This window comes from Ranitomeya variabilis, chromosome 8 (assembly GCF_051348905.1).
Source record: "Ranitomeya variabilis isolate aRanVar5 chromosome 8, aRanVar5.hap1, whole genome shotgun sequence".
Lineage (NCBI taxonomy): Eukaryota > Metazoa > Chordata > Amphibia > Anura > Dendrobatidae > Ranitomeya > Ranitomeya variabilis.
In genome coordinates this window covers 162,215,811-162,232,173 of record NC_135239.1, presented here as the reverse complement: position 1 = coordinate 162,232,173, position 16,363 = coordinate 162,215,811, and the positions used below count along the sequence as shown (strand labels likewise).

The following is a 16,363-nucleotide window of genomic DNA, read 5'->3' as shown; positions in this document are numbered from 1 at the left end:
TGTCAGATTCACTGGGATCTGTTGAAGCGTTCCAGAGTTATAAACTCATAAAGGGACAGTGGTCAGAATTGGAAAAATTGGCCCGGTCATTAACGTGCAAACCACCCTTGGTGGTTAAGGGGTTAAAATTATTTTTTAATTTTTTTTTACTTTATTTTTACTTTATTTTTACTTTGTCCCTCTATGTAACTTTCACTTCGCTGTTATAAAGCATTGCAATGATTTACAGCTGTCAGGTCTTGTTTAGCTTGTTTAGAACATGCTCTGAGCATGGTGTAACAAGTTTGCTAGCCTCGTGACCAGGGTCACCATGGCAGCGATGAGGCCCTTGCGGAGGCACCGATCGGAGCGGAGAGAGAGCCCCCTCCCTTACCCTGCCCTCTATATGTTGCGATTGATATAATTCACAGCATTTAGGGGGTTAAACTGCGGAGACCAGTGCGGGCGCCGCTCCTGGCAGTGAGAGCTGGGTTACAGCTGAACGTATGGTGGCGATCGCGCATAATTGCCATGACATACGCCGTACATCCAAGGTCGGGAAGGTTATAAAACTGTGAATTTGATTTTTTTTTTAAATGTTTTAATTTTTAGCACTTTCCCTTCAATGTACCAAATCACACCCGAAAACTGATGTGGATTACATACCCACTTAAAAGTAGGCGTCCTGTGCAGTTTCTTGTATTCTCGGGGGCAGGACCTGAACATTCCTATTGTAGACGCTGAGATATGTGCTTTTGATGGGACAGATGTACAATAGATTAGTGACTGACGGACATTAGGCCTCATGGGCAGATGGAAGAGAGTAATAATGTCAGAGTTAGAGGCTGCAGGAAGATGCATAAACCCATAGTTCTAGTAACAATGCCACCTCAGTCAGTTATAGATGCGAGTCACCTGTGTATCCAACCCACTGCTGCCTTGTAGGACGCGCTCTCCGCTCCTGAGCCCGCTCCATGCACTCACAACCAACATCCGCTGTACATATACAGCTAAATAAAATCCTCATAGCGCACGTAGTAACAGAAAACCCGGAGTTCTAGTAACAACACAACCTCATTCTCAGGAGGAATCAATAACAACGTATAGGGAGGGCTGTAGGAAGGAGCCGGTGAGTTTACGTGTTACATCGTAACTGTGCAGACTACTAGAGGCTCAAAACCTACTTATTCAGAAATTCATGTTTTATGTCACTGTGGACATCAGTGAATTCTTACAGGTGTGTAATGTAGAGGATAAGTAATAGTATATGAACGTCCTGACACTGTGCAGTGTTACCACCTTTCTATATGTCACATACTGGTGATAAATACAGAAATACATGAGATACAGGATGATGATGTTCAATAATTAATAATTTTATTTTTTTTCTCCTAGCAGTATGTTTTGAGTTGTGGGAGGAAACCGGAGTACCCGGGGGAAACCCACACAGACACGGGGAGAACATACAAACTCTGTGCAGATGGTGTCCCAGATTTACACCCAGGAGCACCGCGCTGCTCGCCAACAGTGCTGATCACTGCGCCACCGTGCCGTCCTGTAGTCTGACGGTCCTACATCTCCAAGCAGCATGCCAGCCAGGTGAGTTATGGGGCAGCAATTGAGAATGCAGGACACTATGGTCTCTGATATGTAACAGAGTAGATGGAAGAACTCGGGGTGGGATAACAACAGACCCCGCCTGTTTCTTCAGACCACACCCAGGTCCACGCCTCCCTGACCCAGTAGTCAGGTATTGGGGGGAGGGAACTAAGTTATATTTCCATTGCTGTTATTTCTGCGGCTTTCAATGCTCTTCCACCTGTTGCTGATGTAGGAGAAGCCACAGAACAGCCGCTGGTCCTTCGGGGTTATAGGTGGTTCCTGAGCTTCAATGCCAGACATCACTTGGTCCAATTCAATTTGTTTGCTGGTTTCCAAAACTGGGATCTATAGAAGAAAACAAATTAGTCTGGTTACTTCATTAGGTATTTAATTATATCCGTCCCCTCCTGAGGGCACCTGTACAGATTGTGGATGAGCCGTGGTAACCGTGTGCAGATTACCGCTATTCGCCATGATGCATCGTTACCTGCAGCTTGAGAACAAGTCAACTACTGGTGCTGCCTGGCAATCTGCGGTATCCACATCTGCTACAACTGCACCATAAACTTTTGGTCACACGTTGCAACCACATCGGGTTCTTTTGCCGCAGTATCAACAAAAATTCATAATTCTGTTGTGGTTTTTCTTCCGAAAATTGCAAGAGCAACATGGCTCTTTCGCAAAAAAAATGCAGAGTGTGAACACAGCATAACGAATCCAAGTTATTCACTAAGTGGCCTTCTGAAGAATTGGGGACAATAATTACACTTTTGAGAAATATGTAAAAGCCTGTCCATCCTGCCCCATACTGTAATTCCTCCCATTTACCAGCAGGGGAGGATAAACACATTCTGGCCTACACTATGTAGGATTGTTACTCATTATTTGAGTATTTCTTACACGTTATTATCACATTACACAGACGAGCAGGTGACATTATAATAAAATAACGCTGTGCACTTACAGGTGTCATTGTAAATGGTGGAAGTGACCTTCCCGCCTCTAATTCCTTCCAGTTTATGGGCGAGAAGAATGGATGTCCTTTTAAATTGCTGCAAACATCCTGCCTCTTCTTTGGTGTTTTACACAAGAGCTGCAAATAAATAAGAACCATTATTATATCACAAGTAATAATAGAAATAATCTCAGAAAAAAAGCAGTTACAGAATTGATTTCTAATTTTCTTACAGAAAGATGAATTTATTTAAACAGCCATTGCTAGGAACAAATGCGATAGGACAGGATAAGATAGGATAATACAGGATACGATAGTAAAGTAAAGGATAGGATAGGACAGGATAAGACTGGATAGTACAGAACAGGATGGTACAGGATCGGATAGGACAGGATAGGATGGTACAGGATCGGATAGTACAGGATAGGACAGGATAGCACAGGATAGGTCATCAGTAGTTGATCAGTCAGGGACTGATACCCTGTGTGGAGAGGTTTTGGTGAGAGCCGCAGCCTCTTTATTGTATAAATTGGCCAGTAGATGAGAACGCTGTACATATAGGAATATAGGAGAGGCTGTCCCGGGGCTCCAGCATTGTCCCAATTCCTTCTATTGGATAAAGCTGAAATACCCAATACAGTGGTGATGAAATGTACGGTGTATTATCAAAACTCATGACTGGTCTATGCTTCCTATGTCTCCAGGTATATTTGTCTATTTACTCACTCTCTCTATGACATCCCTCAGCTGAGAATCCATGGTGTTTGGATAGCAAGGTTTATCACATGTCACTGAATAGGCAACCCTTCGTAAACACGAACCAGAGTAAAACGGGGAATATCCTGTGGCCATTTGGTAGACTGTGACCCCAAAAGCGAACAGGTCAACAGTGTAATTATAGGGCTGTCGACGAGCCATCTGTAGAAACATAAGATTAGAAGAGTAAGTTAGTACATTGTCCATCCTGGGAGAGAGAAAACAATTGTGGTCCATGTTTACTGGTAGAGTTTTTCCACACCTAAGCCCCCATACATAATACATGTCAGCCAAAAGATCATTTGGTTGATAGCTACCTCTCCCATGAACAGGAACTCACAGTTCAGCCAAGAACTTCTATGTTCTCTATTAGAGAAACTCTGCCAGACTCCAAAAAATAAAGGATTGATCATTGGAAATCCAATGTGCTAGATCCTTCTCCTCCTGGATATAGAGTCTAGAGGCCCCAGTACACATTAGAATGTTGGCTGATCCTTCTGATATTGGCCGGTTTGGCTGACTTTAGTCTAATATGTATGGGGGCCCTTACACAGTCTATCTATTAGTTAGCGTTAGTAAATGTGGGCCGCTGTGGTGATAGATCTGTGATTCCACAAGCTCCACATTAAGGGAGAATTGCAGGTGGATAATAAAGTATGAGATATTAGTAGTCACATAGTCACCTCAGGAGCCATATAGCCAGGAGTGCCTTGAAAGCCTCTGATCTTCTGACAGCCAAATACATTCATAGCAGCAAGGCCAAAATCAGCAATCTTAGCGTGTCCATCGCCGTCCAGAAGAATGTTGTCTGGTTTTAAATCCCTTAAAAAGAAAGAAAAATAGTTCTGTGAATCAGACATAGATGACCTGTAGTGCTGGTTACTGTGGGGGCTTCACAGGACCACTCACTAAACACTGGGGGCAGATTCACTAATCCTATCTTGTGTAGACATATACCAGGCTGTCTGAATATGCGCCAAATTCATCACAGTGACTGTTTGACAAATTAGGAGCATCTTCAGAGACTTTTGTCTGATGTTACACCACTATTGTTTTAATTACTTAGAGCCAATAATTTTCACAAAAATCTGGTTACAGTTTAGTTGCACGTTGTGACATTGTAAGCCACATGGATTCCTATTAAACTATTCCCATTTCCATAAAAGCCTTGACCCCTCTTCGAGTGAGCCCAAAAAAGGGTCTAAAACACTTCATAAATGTGGTACACGTCCTGTTCACCAGATTTTTGGCACAAATAACACCACAATTCTGGCACATTTATCTATTTCCCATAGTAAATCTTTCCCTATGTATAAAAGAAGAAATGACTTATTACCGGTGAATAATCCCCCGACTGTGGAGAAATTGTATTCCACTCAAGATTTCTGCTGCAAGGAACCTAATAAGGAAGAAAAAAAATCCTATCAGCATTAATTGTTCTAATGCACCACTAATAACTATGAGGGGAGACAGCGGCCACAGAAATCACAGAGCGGCTGTTCTCTTACCTGGTCGTGCAGACATCCAGGGGGCCTCTGGAGTTGATAAATGCAGTCAACTCGCCACCAGTCAGATATTCCATGGCATAAAATGCATAGTCCTGTGCGAGAGGAGGGAAGATGATTGTAAATAATGCAGATTTTATCCATCCTGATAACATTTACTATGGTTCTGGGACCTCTACTGTGTGTCCAGAAGACATGTCTCCTTGTCTGCACACACTGGAGAGGTGTCCAGGGCGAAAATTAAGTCAAAATCCTCTAATGATAGCCACCAGTAATGGCGCCCAGGGAATACAGGCACACAGAGCATGCAGCAGGGCTACTCATTTCCACAGGCAAAGATTGAATTTACAATCTAATGGAAGCAACTGGACATGATAGGGAGAAAGGAATTTTTAGAAAGTGAGGAGTCTCTTACCGCTGTCTGGAAGGTCCCATAGGCATGTGTGAAGAATCTGCTGTCTTCAGTGATTTCCAGGACCTCTCTCTCTAAGCGGATGGTGCGTTTAGCGTACTCCAACAATTCCCTCTTCTTGACCATCTTGACAGCCAGCTGAAGTCCGCTGGGTTGATGTGTCGCCAGCATCACCCTGCCAAAACTGCCTTCTCCAAGCTTCCTGGTAAAGATGAAACTCTCCAGGGAAAGACAGGCAGTCACTTCCTCTGAAGGGCTGGTGGTCTGAGCACCGATTACACCTAGATGGGAAAACAGATATAAGAACCAACAATTAATCTTACAGTCACACTCAGATATAATGCTACAATTAATTGGCAATTTTCAATCTATCATGAACTTTGAACCCTGATGAACCTGGTTACTACCATGTTCTGGCTGGAGAGCCCCAAGTATAGAAGGTGGAGAGCTCTGATGTAAGTGGTAAGATGTACGGGATACGATTATGTCATTAGGTTACATTTTGTAAAATAAATGAACACTGTATATAAAAGATGGATGTGGCCTGTGACTAAAAAACTAAAGACTTTACCTTCTGGAGCTTGATCGATGGATTTGTCAGTCTCACGTCTTCTCTTTGTGGTGGTCTCAGTGTCAGATGTCCTCTTTCTCTTAAGTTGTTCTCTACAACTTTGATTTTCAGCTCTCTCATGATGTATGTGAGAGCTCCTGGTTTTAGCTGATCCGCTAAACCTTATTTCAGAGGTAACATCCTTTCCACTCTCAGATTCCACCATTCTTCCTTTCTTATTTGGGGGTGCATCTCCTCTCTTAGGAGAAGTGTTCCCTCTTTTTTTCCCCTTTTTAAGGGTCTTTATCTCTGGTGGATATCCAGAAGATGTTGTACAGGGATCATCTGTTTTCTTAACAGGTACGTCCTGTACAATGTCCTGAGAAGTTTCCACAATTTTTCCTCTCTTATTTGGGGTTTCATCTTCCTTCGCAGGAGATGAGTTCCCTCTTTTTTCCCCCTTTTTAAGGGTCTTTATCTCTGGTGGATATCCAGAAGATGTTGCACAGGGATCTTCTGTTTTCTCAACAGGTACGTCCTGTACAATGTCCTGAGAAGTTTCTCCTCGCTGAGAAAAACTCTCTTCCGTGCATCTCTTTTTAGCACTCCTCTTATTCTTTTCACTACACTTCCTTTTTCGTCCCATGATAAGTTAATATCAATAATAACGAATTTGTTAAGTGCGCAAAAGTCGTCTTCACTCTCCAACAGTTGAAGGTAAAGTAAGAAAAGTGACTTCGGAATCCTTAACCTAACAGTCACCTAGTATTGTGACATCATCGCCATTGTGACATCATCAGCCAGAGTGTAAGCGATGATGTCATCCGTTGCTGCAGGACTAAGTTTGACATAATCAGATGACCTAGTATAAGAAAAGTTTCGTTTTTCATAGTAACATAGTTAGCATTTTTTAAGATCCTACTCAAGGACCCTAAATGTTTTGCATCTAACTATTCAAAAATCTGTAAACACCTAGAAAATTCCCAATAACTGATGCAGCAACAAATAGATTAATAACCAAATAAATAAATAAATAAATAAATACGTTTTTTTATTCAATATACAAAATTGCTGGACATGATCTCATTAACCCCTTCACCCCCAAGGGTGGTTTGCACGTTAATGACCGGGCCAATTTTTACAATTCTGACCACTGTCCCTTTATGAGGCTATAACTCTGGAACGCTTTGACGGATCTTGGCGAATCTGACATTGTTTTCTCATGACATATTGTACTTCATGTTAGTGGTAAAATTTATTCGATATAACTTGCGTTTATTTGTGAAAAAAATGGAAATTTGGCGAAAATTTTGAAAATTTCGCAATTTTCCAACTTTGAATTTTTATGCCCTTAAATCACAGACATATGTCACACAAAATACTTAATAAGTAACATTTCCCACATGTCTACTTTACATCAGTACAATTTTGGAACCAAAATTTTTTTTTGTGACGGAGTTATAAGGGTTAAAAGTTGACCAGCAATTTCTCATTTTTACAACACCATTTTTTTTTAGGGACCACATCTCATTTGAAGTCATTTTGAGGGGTCTATATGATAGAAAATACTCAAGTGTGACACCATTCTAAAAACTGCACCCCTCAAGGTGCTCAAAACCACATTCAAGAAGTTTATTAACCCTTCAGGTGTTTCACAGGAATTTTTGGAATGTTTAAATAAAAATGAACATTTAACTTTTTTTCACACAAAATTTATTTCAGCTCCAATTTGTTTTATTTTACCAAGGGTAACAGGAGAAAATGGACCCCCAAAGTTGTTGTACAATTTGTCCTGAGTACGCTGATACCCCATATGTGGGGGTAAACCACTGTTTGGGCGTATGGCAGAGCTCGGAAGGAAAGGAGCGCCATTTGACTTTTCAATGCAAAATTGACTGGAATTGAGATGGGACGCCATGTTGCGTTTGGAGAGCCCCTGATGTGCCTAAACACTGAAACCCCCTACAAGTGACACCATTTTGGAAAGTAGACCCCCTAAGGAACTTATCTTGATGTGTGGTGAGCACTTTGACCCACCAAGTGCTTCACAGAAGTTTATAATGCAGAGCCGTAAAAATAAAAAATCATATTTTTTCACAAAAATGATCTTTTCGCCCCCAATTTTTTATTTTCCCAAGGGTAAGAGAAGAAATTGGACCCCAAAAAATGTTGTGCAATTTGTCCTGAGTACGCTGATACCCCATATGTGGGTGTAAACCATTGTTTGGGCGCATGGCAGAGCTTGGAAGGGAAGGAGCGCCATTTGACTTTTCAATGCAAAATTGACTGGAATTGAGATGGGACGCCATGTTGCGTTTGGAGAGCCCCTGATGTGCCTAAACATTGAAACTCCCTACAAGTGACACCATTTTGGAAAGTAGACCCCCTAAGGAACTTATCTAGATGTGTGGTGAGCACTTTGACCCACCAAGTGCTTCACAGAAGTTTATAATTCAGAGCCGTAAAAATAAAAAATCATATTTTTTCACAAAAATGATCTTTTCGCCCCCAATTTTTTATTTTCCCAAGGGTAAGAGAAGAAATTGGACCCCAAAAAATGTTGTGCAATTTGTCCTGAGTACGATGATACCCCATATGTGGGTGTAAACCATTGTTTGGGCGCATGGCAGAGCTTGGAAGGGAAGGAGCGCCATTTGACTTTTCAATGCAAAATTGACTGGAATTGAGATGGGACGCCATGTTGCGTTTGGAGAGCCCCTGATGTGCCTAAACATTGAAACTCCCTACAAGTGATACCATTTTGGAAAGTAGACCCCCTAAGGAACTTATCTAGATGTGTGGTGAGTAGGGTTGAGCGACTTTCATTTTTTTAAGATCGAGTCTGGTTTTGTGAAACCCGATTTAGTCCAGAGTCGAGTCGAGTGAAGTCGGCCGATTATCGCTAAAAGTCGGGGATCGACCGAAACACGAAACCCAATGCAAGTCAATGGGGAAGCATAGCCGGCAGTGAGTGGAGGCCAGGAAAACACCTACAGTGCACATTTTACTGCCAAAAACATCCATTCTTGTTTTCTGAAGCTTGTCAATCTTAATTAACTTTATACTAATAGTTGGGCACTGGAAATTGGGGGTCATTTGGCAAAAGTTGTGGGGGTAGGGCTGGTTCAAGGTTTTAGTGGGCCCAGGAAACATGGACTACGTCATGGCGGTGGAGCAGGGAGAGGTAAGTATTTAAACGTTGCAAGTGCTGTGATCCTGAGCAAGCAGGGGGGGCCCACTCGTTCGCATTGGCACTGGCACAGGGCCCCTCAAAGTACGGCGGTGTGTTTGCATGGCGGGGGCGCCTCCCACCAGCAGCGACACTTTTGCGTACTCTGAGTGGCCCTGTGCCAGTGACGTCGCCAACGAGTATGCCCCCCCACCTGATGAAGGAACCTGCACTTTCATCTGCACCTTCCTCTTTGTCCCTGTGTAAGGTGGTATAATATGCGGGAAGGGGAACCTTACTTTCAGCAGGGTCAGATTCTGGCTGTGTAGAGTACAAGGGGAATGTAGTGGTCTAGGTCAATGTACCAGCAGACTCATCTAGCAGTGGCTGGGCAATGGGCAGGATGATGAGGAAACAGATATAGGGCCAAAGAATAAAGTAGGCTAAATGCAGATCAAAATTGGTAACAGGACTAAACAGGCGGCATTGCTTTGTTCAGTGGAGTAGCAAACCCAAGAGCAGCAGACACTGTTTCAAGGGCCTAACCACACTAGTAGGCCAAATGCAGTTTAATATCTGATAGTATAGGCCGAAAGCCAGAATGTGGAAGCTCAGCTTTGTTCAGTTGAGGACAACACCAGGGAGGGGCAGACACCGTTAGTAGGCCCTAACCACCATTTTGTTTTTTAAAAAACACTTAATGAGAGCCAGAAGGTTGAAGCTCAGCTTTATTCAGTTGAGGGCAACACCAGGGAGGGGCAGACACCGTTAGTAGGCCCTAAACACCATTTTGTTTTTTAAAAAACACTTAATGAGAGCCAGAAGGTTGAAGCTCAGCTTTATTCAGTTGAGGGCAACACCAGGCAGGGGCAGACACCGTTAGTAGGCCCTAACCACCATTTTGTTTTTTAAAAAACACTTAATGAGAGCCAGAAGGTTGAAGCTCAGCTTTATTCAGTTGAGGGCAACACCAGGCAGGGGCAGACACCGTTAGTAGGCCGGAACCACCAATGTGTTTAAAAACAGCAGTTAATCAGAGCCGGAAGGTAGAAGCTCAGCTTTATTCAGTTGAGGGCAACACCAGGGAGGGGCAGAAGCCGTTAGTAGGCCCTAACCACCATTTTGTTTTTTAAAAACACTTAATGAGAGCCAGAAGGTTGAAGCTCAGCTTTATTCAGTTGAGGGCAACACCAGGCAGGGGCAGACACCGTTAGTAGGCCGGAACCACCAATGTGTTTAAAAACAGCAGTTAATCAGAGCCGGAAGGTAGAAGCTCAGCTTTATTCAGTTGAGGGCAACACCAGGGAGGGGCAGAAGCCGTTAGTAGGCCCTAACCACCATTTTGTTTTTTAAAAAACACTTAATGAGAGCCAGAAGGTTGAAGCTCAGCTTTATTCAGTTGAGGGCAACACCAGGCAGGGGCAGACACCGTTAGTAGGCCCTAACCACCATTTTGTTTTTTAAAAAACACTTAATGAGAGCCAGAAGGTTGAAGCTCAGCTTTATTCAGTTGAGGGCAACACCAGGCAGGGGCAGACACCGTTAGTAGGCCGGAACCACCAATGTGTTTAAAAACAGCAGTTAATCAGAGCCGGAAGGTAGAAGCTCAGCTTTATTCAGTTGAGGGCAACACCAGGCAGGGGCAGACACCGTTAGTAGGCCCTAACCACCATTTTGTTTTTTAAAAAACACTTAATGAGAGCCAGAAGGTTGAAGCTCAGCTTTATTCAGTTGAGGGCAACACCAGGCAGGGGCAGACACCGTTAGTAGGCCCTAACCACCATTTTGTTTTTTAAAAAACACTTAATGAGAGCCAGAAGGTTGAAGCTCAGCTTTATTCAGTTGAGGGCAACACCAGGCAGGGGCAGACACCGTTAGTAGGCCGGAACCACCAATGTGTTTAAAAACAGCAGTTAATCAGAGCCGGAAGGTAGAAGCTCAGCTTTATTCAGTTGAGGGCAACACCAGGCAGGGGCAGACACCGTTAGTAGGCCCTAACCACCATTTTGTTTTTTAAAAAACACTTAATGAGAGCCAGAAGGTTGAAGCTCAGCTTTATTCAGTTGAGGGCAACACCAGGCAGGGGCAGACACCGTTAGTAGGCCGGAACCACCAATGTGTTTAAAAACAGCAGTTAATCAGAGCCGGAAGGTAGAAGCTCAGCTTTATTCAGTTGAGGGCAACACCAGGGAGGGGCAGAAGCCGTTAGTAGGCCCTAACCACCATTTTGTTTTTTAAAAAACACTTAATGAGAGCCAGAAGGTTGAAGCTCAGCTTTATTCAGTTGAGGGCAACACCAGGCAGGGGCAGACACCGTTAGTAGGCCCTAAACACCATTTTGTTTTTTAAAAAACACTTAATGAGAGCCAGAAGGTTGAAGCTCAGCTTTATTCAGTTGAGGGCAACACCAGGCAGGGGCAGACACCGTTAGTAGGCCCTAACCACCATTTTGTTTTTTAAAAAACACTTAATGAGAGCCAGAAGGTTGAAGCTCAGCTTTATTCAGTTGAGGGCAACACCAGGCAGGGGCAGACACCGTTAGTAGGCCGGAACCACCAATGTGTTTAAAAACAGCGGTTAATCAGAGCCGGAAGGTAGAAGCTCAGCTTTAGTGAGTTGAGGGCAACACCAGGGAGGGGCAGAAGCCGTTAGTAGGCCCTAACCACCATTTTGTTTTTTAAAAAACACTTAATGAGAGCCAGAAGGTTGAAGCTCAGCTTTATTCAGTTGAGGACAACTTGAATTAGGGACTGCATACAGACTTAGCAGGCTGTCCCCTGTGTGGACCATGCATCCAATACATTAACCCATTGAGCCACAAAGGACACGTAACCTTCCGTGGCCATGCCTACAGGTCCATGTGTCTGTTGTCAGGTGTACCTTTGTCAGTGTAGGCCTATTGGAAGGAGGGACCGCAGACAGGCTTCGAAGGCCTAACACAATAAAATGGGCTGGCTGTAGGCACTTTAAAATTGGTTCCAGGGGTAAACGGGCAGCAGTGGTCTGGTCAGTGGAGGCCTAGTGGAAGGAGGGACCGCAGACAGGCTTCGAAGGCCTAACACAATAAAATGGGCTGGCTGTAGGCACTTTAAAATTGGTTCCAGGGGTAAACGGGCAGCAGTGGTCTGGTCAGTGGAGGCCTAGTGGAAGGAGGGACCGCAGACAGGCTTCGAAGGCCTAACACAATAAAATGGGCTGGCTGTAGGCACTTTAAAATTGGTTCCAGGGGTACACGGGCAGCAGTGGTCTGGTCAGTGGAGGCCTAGTGGAAGGAGGGACCGCAGACAGGCTTCGAAGGCCTAACACAATAAAATGGGCTGGCTGTAGGCACTTTAAAATTGGTTCCAGGGGTACACGGGCAGCAGTGGTCTGGTCAGTGGAGGCCTAGTGGAAGGAGGGACCGCAGACAGGCTTCGAAGGCCTAACACAATAAAATGGGCTGGCTGTAGGCACTTTAAAATTGGTTCCAGGGGTACACGGGCAGCAGTGGTCTGGTCAGTGGAGGCCTAGTGGAAGGAGGGACCGCAGACAGGCTTCGAAGGCCTAACACAATAAAATGGGCTGGCTGTAGGCACTTTAAAATTGGTTCCAGGGGTACACGGGCAGCAGTGGTCTGGTCAGTGGAGGCCTAGTGGAAGGAGGGACCGCAGACAGGCTTCGAAGGCCTAACACAATAAAATGGGCTGGCTGTAGGCACTTTAAAATTGGTTCCAGGGGTACACGGGCAGCAGTGGTCTGGTCAGTGGAGGCCTAGTGGAAGGAGGGACCGCAGACAGGCTTCGAAGGCCTAAAATAACAAACAATAGGCTCATGGCAGTTTTACAGCGGTTACATGGATACACGGGCAGGCAGCTGGTGATGAGTGGAGGAGTATTTAAAGTAGGGACCGCAGACAGGCTATCAAAGGCCTAAAATAACAAACAATAGGCTCATGGCAGTTTTACAGCGGTTACATGGATACACAGGCAGCTTGGTGGTGAGTGGAGGAGTATTTAAAGTAGGGACCGCAGACAGGCTATCAAAGGCCTAAAATAACAAACAATAGGCTCATGGCAGTTTTACAGCGGTTACATGGATACACGGGCAGGCAGCTGGTGATGAGTGGAGGAGTATTTAAAGTAGGGACCGCAGACAGGCTATCAAAGGCCTAAAATAACAAACAATAGGCTCATGGCAGTTTTACAGCGGTTACATGGATACACGGGCAGGCAGCTTGGTGGTGAGTGGAGGAGTATTTAAAGTAGGGACCGCAGACAGGCTATCAAAGGCCTAAAATAACAAACAATAGGCTCATGGCAGTTTTACAGCGGTTACATGGATACACGGGCAGGCAGCTGGTGATGAGTGGAGGAGTATTTAAAGTAGGGACCGCAGACAGGCTATCAAAGGCCTAAAATAACAAACAATAGGCTCATGGCAGTTTTACAGCGGTTACATGGATACACAGGCAGCTTGGTGGTGAGTGGAGGAGTATTTAAAGTAGGGACCGCAGACAGGCTATCAAAGGCCTAAAATAACAAACAATAGGCTCATGGCAGTTTTACAGCGGTTACATGGATACACGGGCAGGCAGCTGGTGATGAGTGGAGGAGTATTTAAAGTAGGGACCGCAGACAGGCTATCAAAGGCCTAAAATAACAAACAATAGGCTCATGGCAGTTTTACAGCGGTTACATGGATACACGGGCAGGCAGCTTGGTGGTGAGTGGAGGAGTATTTAAAGTAGGGACCGCAGACAGGCTATCAAAGGCCTAAAATAACAAACAATAGGCTCATGGCAGTTTTACAGCGGTTACATGGATACACAGGCAGCTTGGCGGTGAGTGGAGGAGTATTTAAAGTAGGGACCGCAGACAGGCTATCAAAGGCCTAAAATAACAAACAATAGGCTCATGGCAGCTTTACAGCGGTTACATGGATACACAGGCAGCTTGGTGGTGAGTGGAGGAGTAGTGCAAGGAGTGTCTGTCCCAGTACTCCCAAAATATAAATAGATGTTAATGTCTCGCAAAACAACCAAAACAAAAAAAAAGGTGGCATACTTAGGTACAGGGGTGGGCTCATCTACTGAGTTTCTGACATAGTAATTTGGCAGTAACTATTTAATGGTGCCAATATAGGACACAGACACAGACTACTTTAAGTTGCATCATAGATGTCTACAAATTTGTATTGTCAGTGCCAGACATTGAATGATGTCAGCGAATAGACTAAAGATTGGTGGAGCTGTGCGACATAATTTTGCACATGGTAGAGCACATTTTGAGCTGGGGTAGGGGGGAACTCTCTTGAGGCCGGCGGGACCGCCCCAGGGCCCCTCATGTTACAATGGTGTGTCTGACGTTGGGTGCGCACCACCACCGCCAGAGACACTACATTGTACTATGAGGGACCCAGTAGCAATGCCGTCAACCAAAAGCGAGCACACCCACCTCTTCAGACAAACAGCAGTCTCACGGGTGCTTGCGCCAAGTCGCGATACCACGGCCCCGTGTGGGGAGTTTGGCCATTTAGGGAGGTGTAAACATGTCGTATGCTGGACAATCAGCTGCAGCAAATTAGACATTAGAAAAGTAATTCACAGTAGTCCACAGGCAAGAGCTTTTCATAGGAAAGCTAGGTGTCGGCCGGGCAAGGTGGGGCAAAAGATTTCGAAATCCAGTTGTGGTTCATTTTAATGAATGTTAGATCGTCAACATTTTGGGTAGCCAGATGAGTCCTTTTTTCGGTTAATATTGAACCTGCAGCACTGAATACTCTTTCTGATAGGACACTTGCTGCCGGGCAAGCAAGCTCCTGCAATGCATATTCTGCCAATTCTGGCCAGGTGTCTAATTTGGAGGCCCAGTAATCAAATGGGAATGACGGTTGAGGGAGAACATCGATAAGGGATGAAAAATAGTTAGTAACCATACTGGACAAATGTTGTCTCCTGTCACTTTCAATTGATGCAGCAGTACCTGTCCTGTCTGCGGTCATAGCAAAATCACTCCACAACCTGGTCAGAAAACCCCTCTGTCCAACGCCACTTCTGATGTGTGCACCCCTAACACTCCTAGTCTGCTGCCCCCTGGAGCTCGTGTGAGAACGATCACGTGCGCTGTGTGCTGGGAATGCCTGAAGCAAACGGTCAACAAGAGTTGATTGTTTGGTTGCTAATATTAGTTCCAAGTTCTCATGTGGCATAATATTTTGCAATTTGCCTTTATAGCGTGGATCAAGGAGGCAGGCCAACCAGTAATCGTCATCGTTCATCATTTTCGTAATGCGTGTGTCCCTTTTTAGGATACGTAAGGCATAATCCGCCATGTGGGCCAAAGTTCCAGTTGTCAAATCTCCGGTTGTGATTGGTTGAGGGGCAGTTGCAGGCAAATCTACGTCACTTGTGTCCCTCAAAAAACCAGAACCCGGCCGTGACACGCAACCAATTTCCTGTGCCCCCGGGAAAGGTTCCGCATTAAAAATATACTCATCCCCATCATCCTCCTCGTCCTCCACCTCCTCTTCGCCCGCTACCTCGTCCTGTACACTGCCCTGACCAGACAATGGCTGACTGTCATCAAGGCTTTCCTCTTCCTCTGGTGCAGACGCCTGCTCCTTTATGTGCGTCAAACTTTGCATCAGCAGACGCATTAGGGGGATGCTCATGCTTATTACGGCGTTGTCTGCACTAACCAGCCGTGTGCATTCCTCAAAACACTGAAGGACTTGACACATGTCTTGTATCTTAGACCACTGCACACCTGACAACTCCATGTCTGCCATCCTACTGCCTGCCCGTGTATCCTCCCACAAATAAATAACAGCACGCCTCTGTTCGCACAGTCTCTGAAGCATGTGCAGTGTTGAGTTCCACCTTGTTGCAACGTCTATGATTAGGCGATGCTGGGGAAGGTTCAAAGACCGCTGATAGGTCTGCATACGGCTGGCGTGTACAGGCGAACGTCGGATATGTGAGCAAAGTGCACGCACTTTGAGGAGCAGGTCGGAGAACCCAGGATAAGTTTTCAATAAGCACTGCACCACCAGGTTTAAGGTGTGAGCCAGGCAAGGAATGTGTTTCAGTTGGGAAAGGGAGATGGCAGCCATGAAATTCCTTCCGTTAACACTCACTACCTTGCCTGCCTCAAGATCTACTGTGCCCAGCCACGACTGCGTTTCTTGTTGCAAGAACTCGGACAGAACTTCCGCGGTGTGTCTGTTGTCGCCCAAACACTTCATAGCCAATACAGCCTGCTGACGCTTGGCAGTAGCTGGCCCATAATGGGACAACTGGTGTGCAACAGTGTCATCTGCCGATGGAGTGGTTGGCAGACTGCGTTCTGTGGAAGAGCTGTAGCTTCTGCAGGAGGACGAGGAGGAGGAGGGGGTGCGAACGCCTACAGCCAACTGTTTCCTAGACCGTGGGCTAGGCACAACTGTCCCTAAATTGATG

General features: G+C 45.2%; 1 protein-coding gene across 1 annotated transcript; it reads right to left on the bottom strand.

The window, feature by feature from the left end:
- Positions 1–1,334: 1,334 nt before the first annotated feature.
- Positions 1,335–4,140, bottom strand: LOC143787649 (protein kinase C theta type-like). Its single transcript, XM_077276571.1, has 4 exons — positions 3,976–4,140; positions 3,263–3,454; positions 2,546–2,674; positions 1,335–1,926 (listed from the first exon to the last, which is right to left on the bottom strand). The coding sequence occupies exons 1-4, from the start codon at positions 4,039–4,041 to the stop codon at positions 1,747–1,749; spliced, it is 567 nt and encodes a 188-aa protein (XP_077132686.1). The 5' UTR covers positions 4,042–4,140; the 3' UTR covers positions 1,335–1,746.
- Between the last annotated feature and the right edge of the window lie 12,223 nt (positions 4,141–16,363).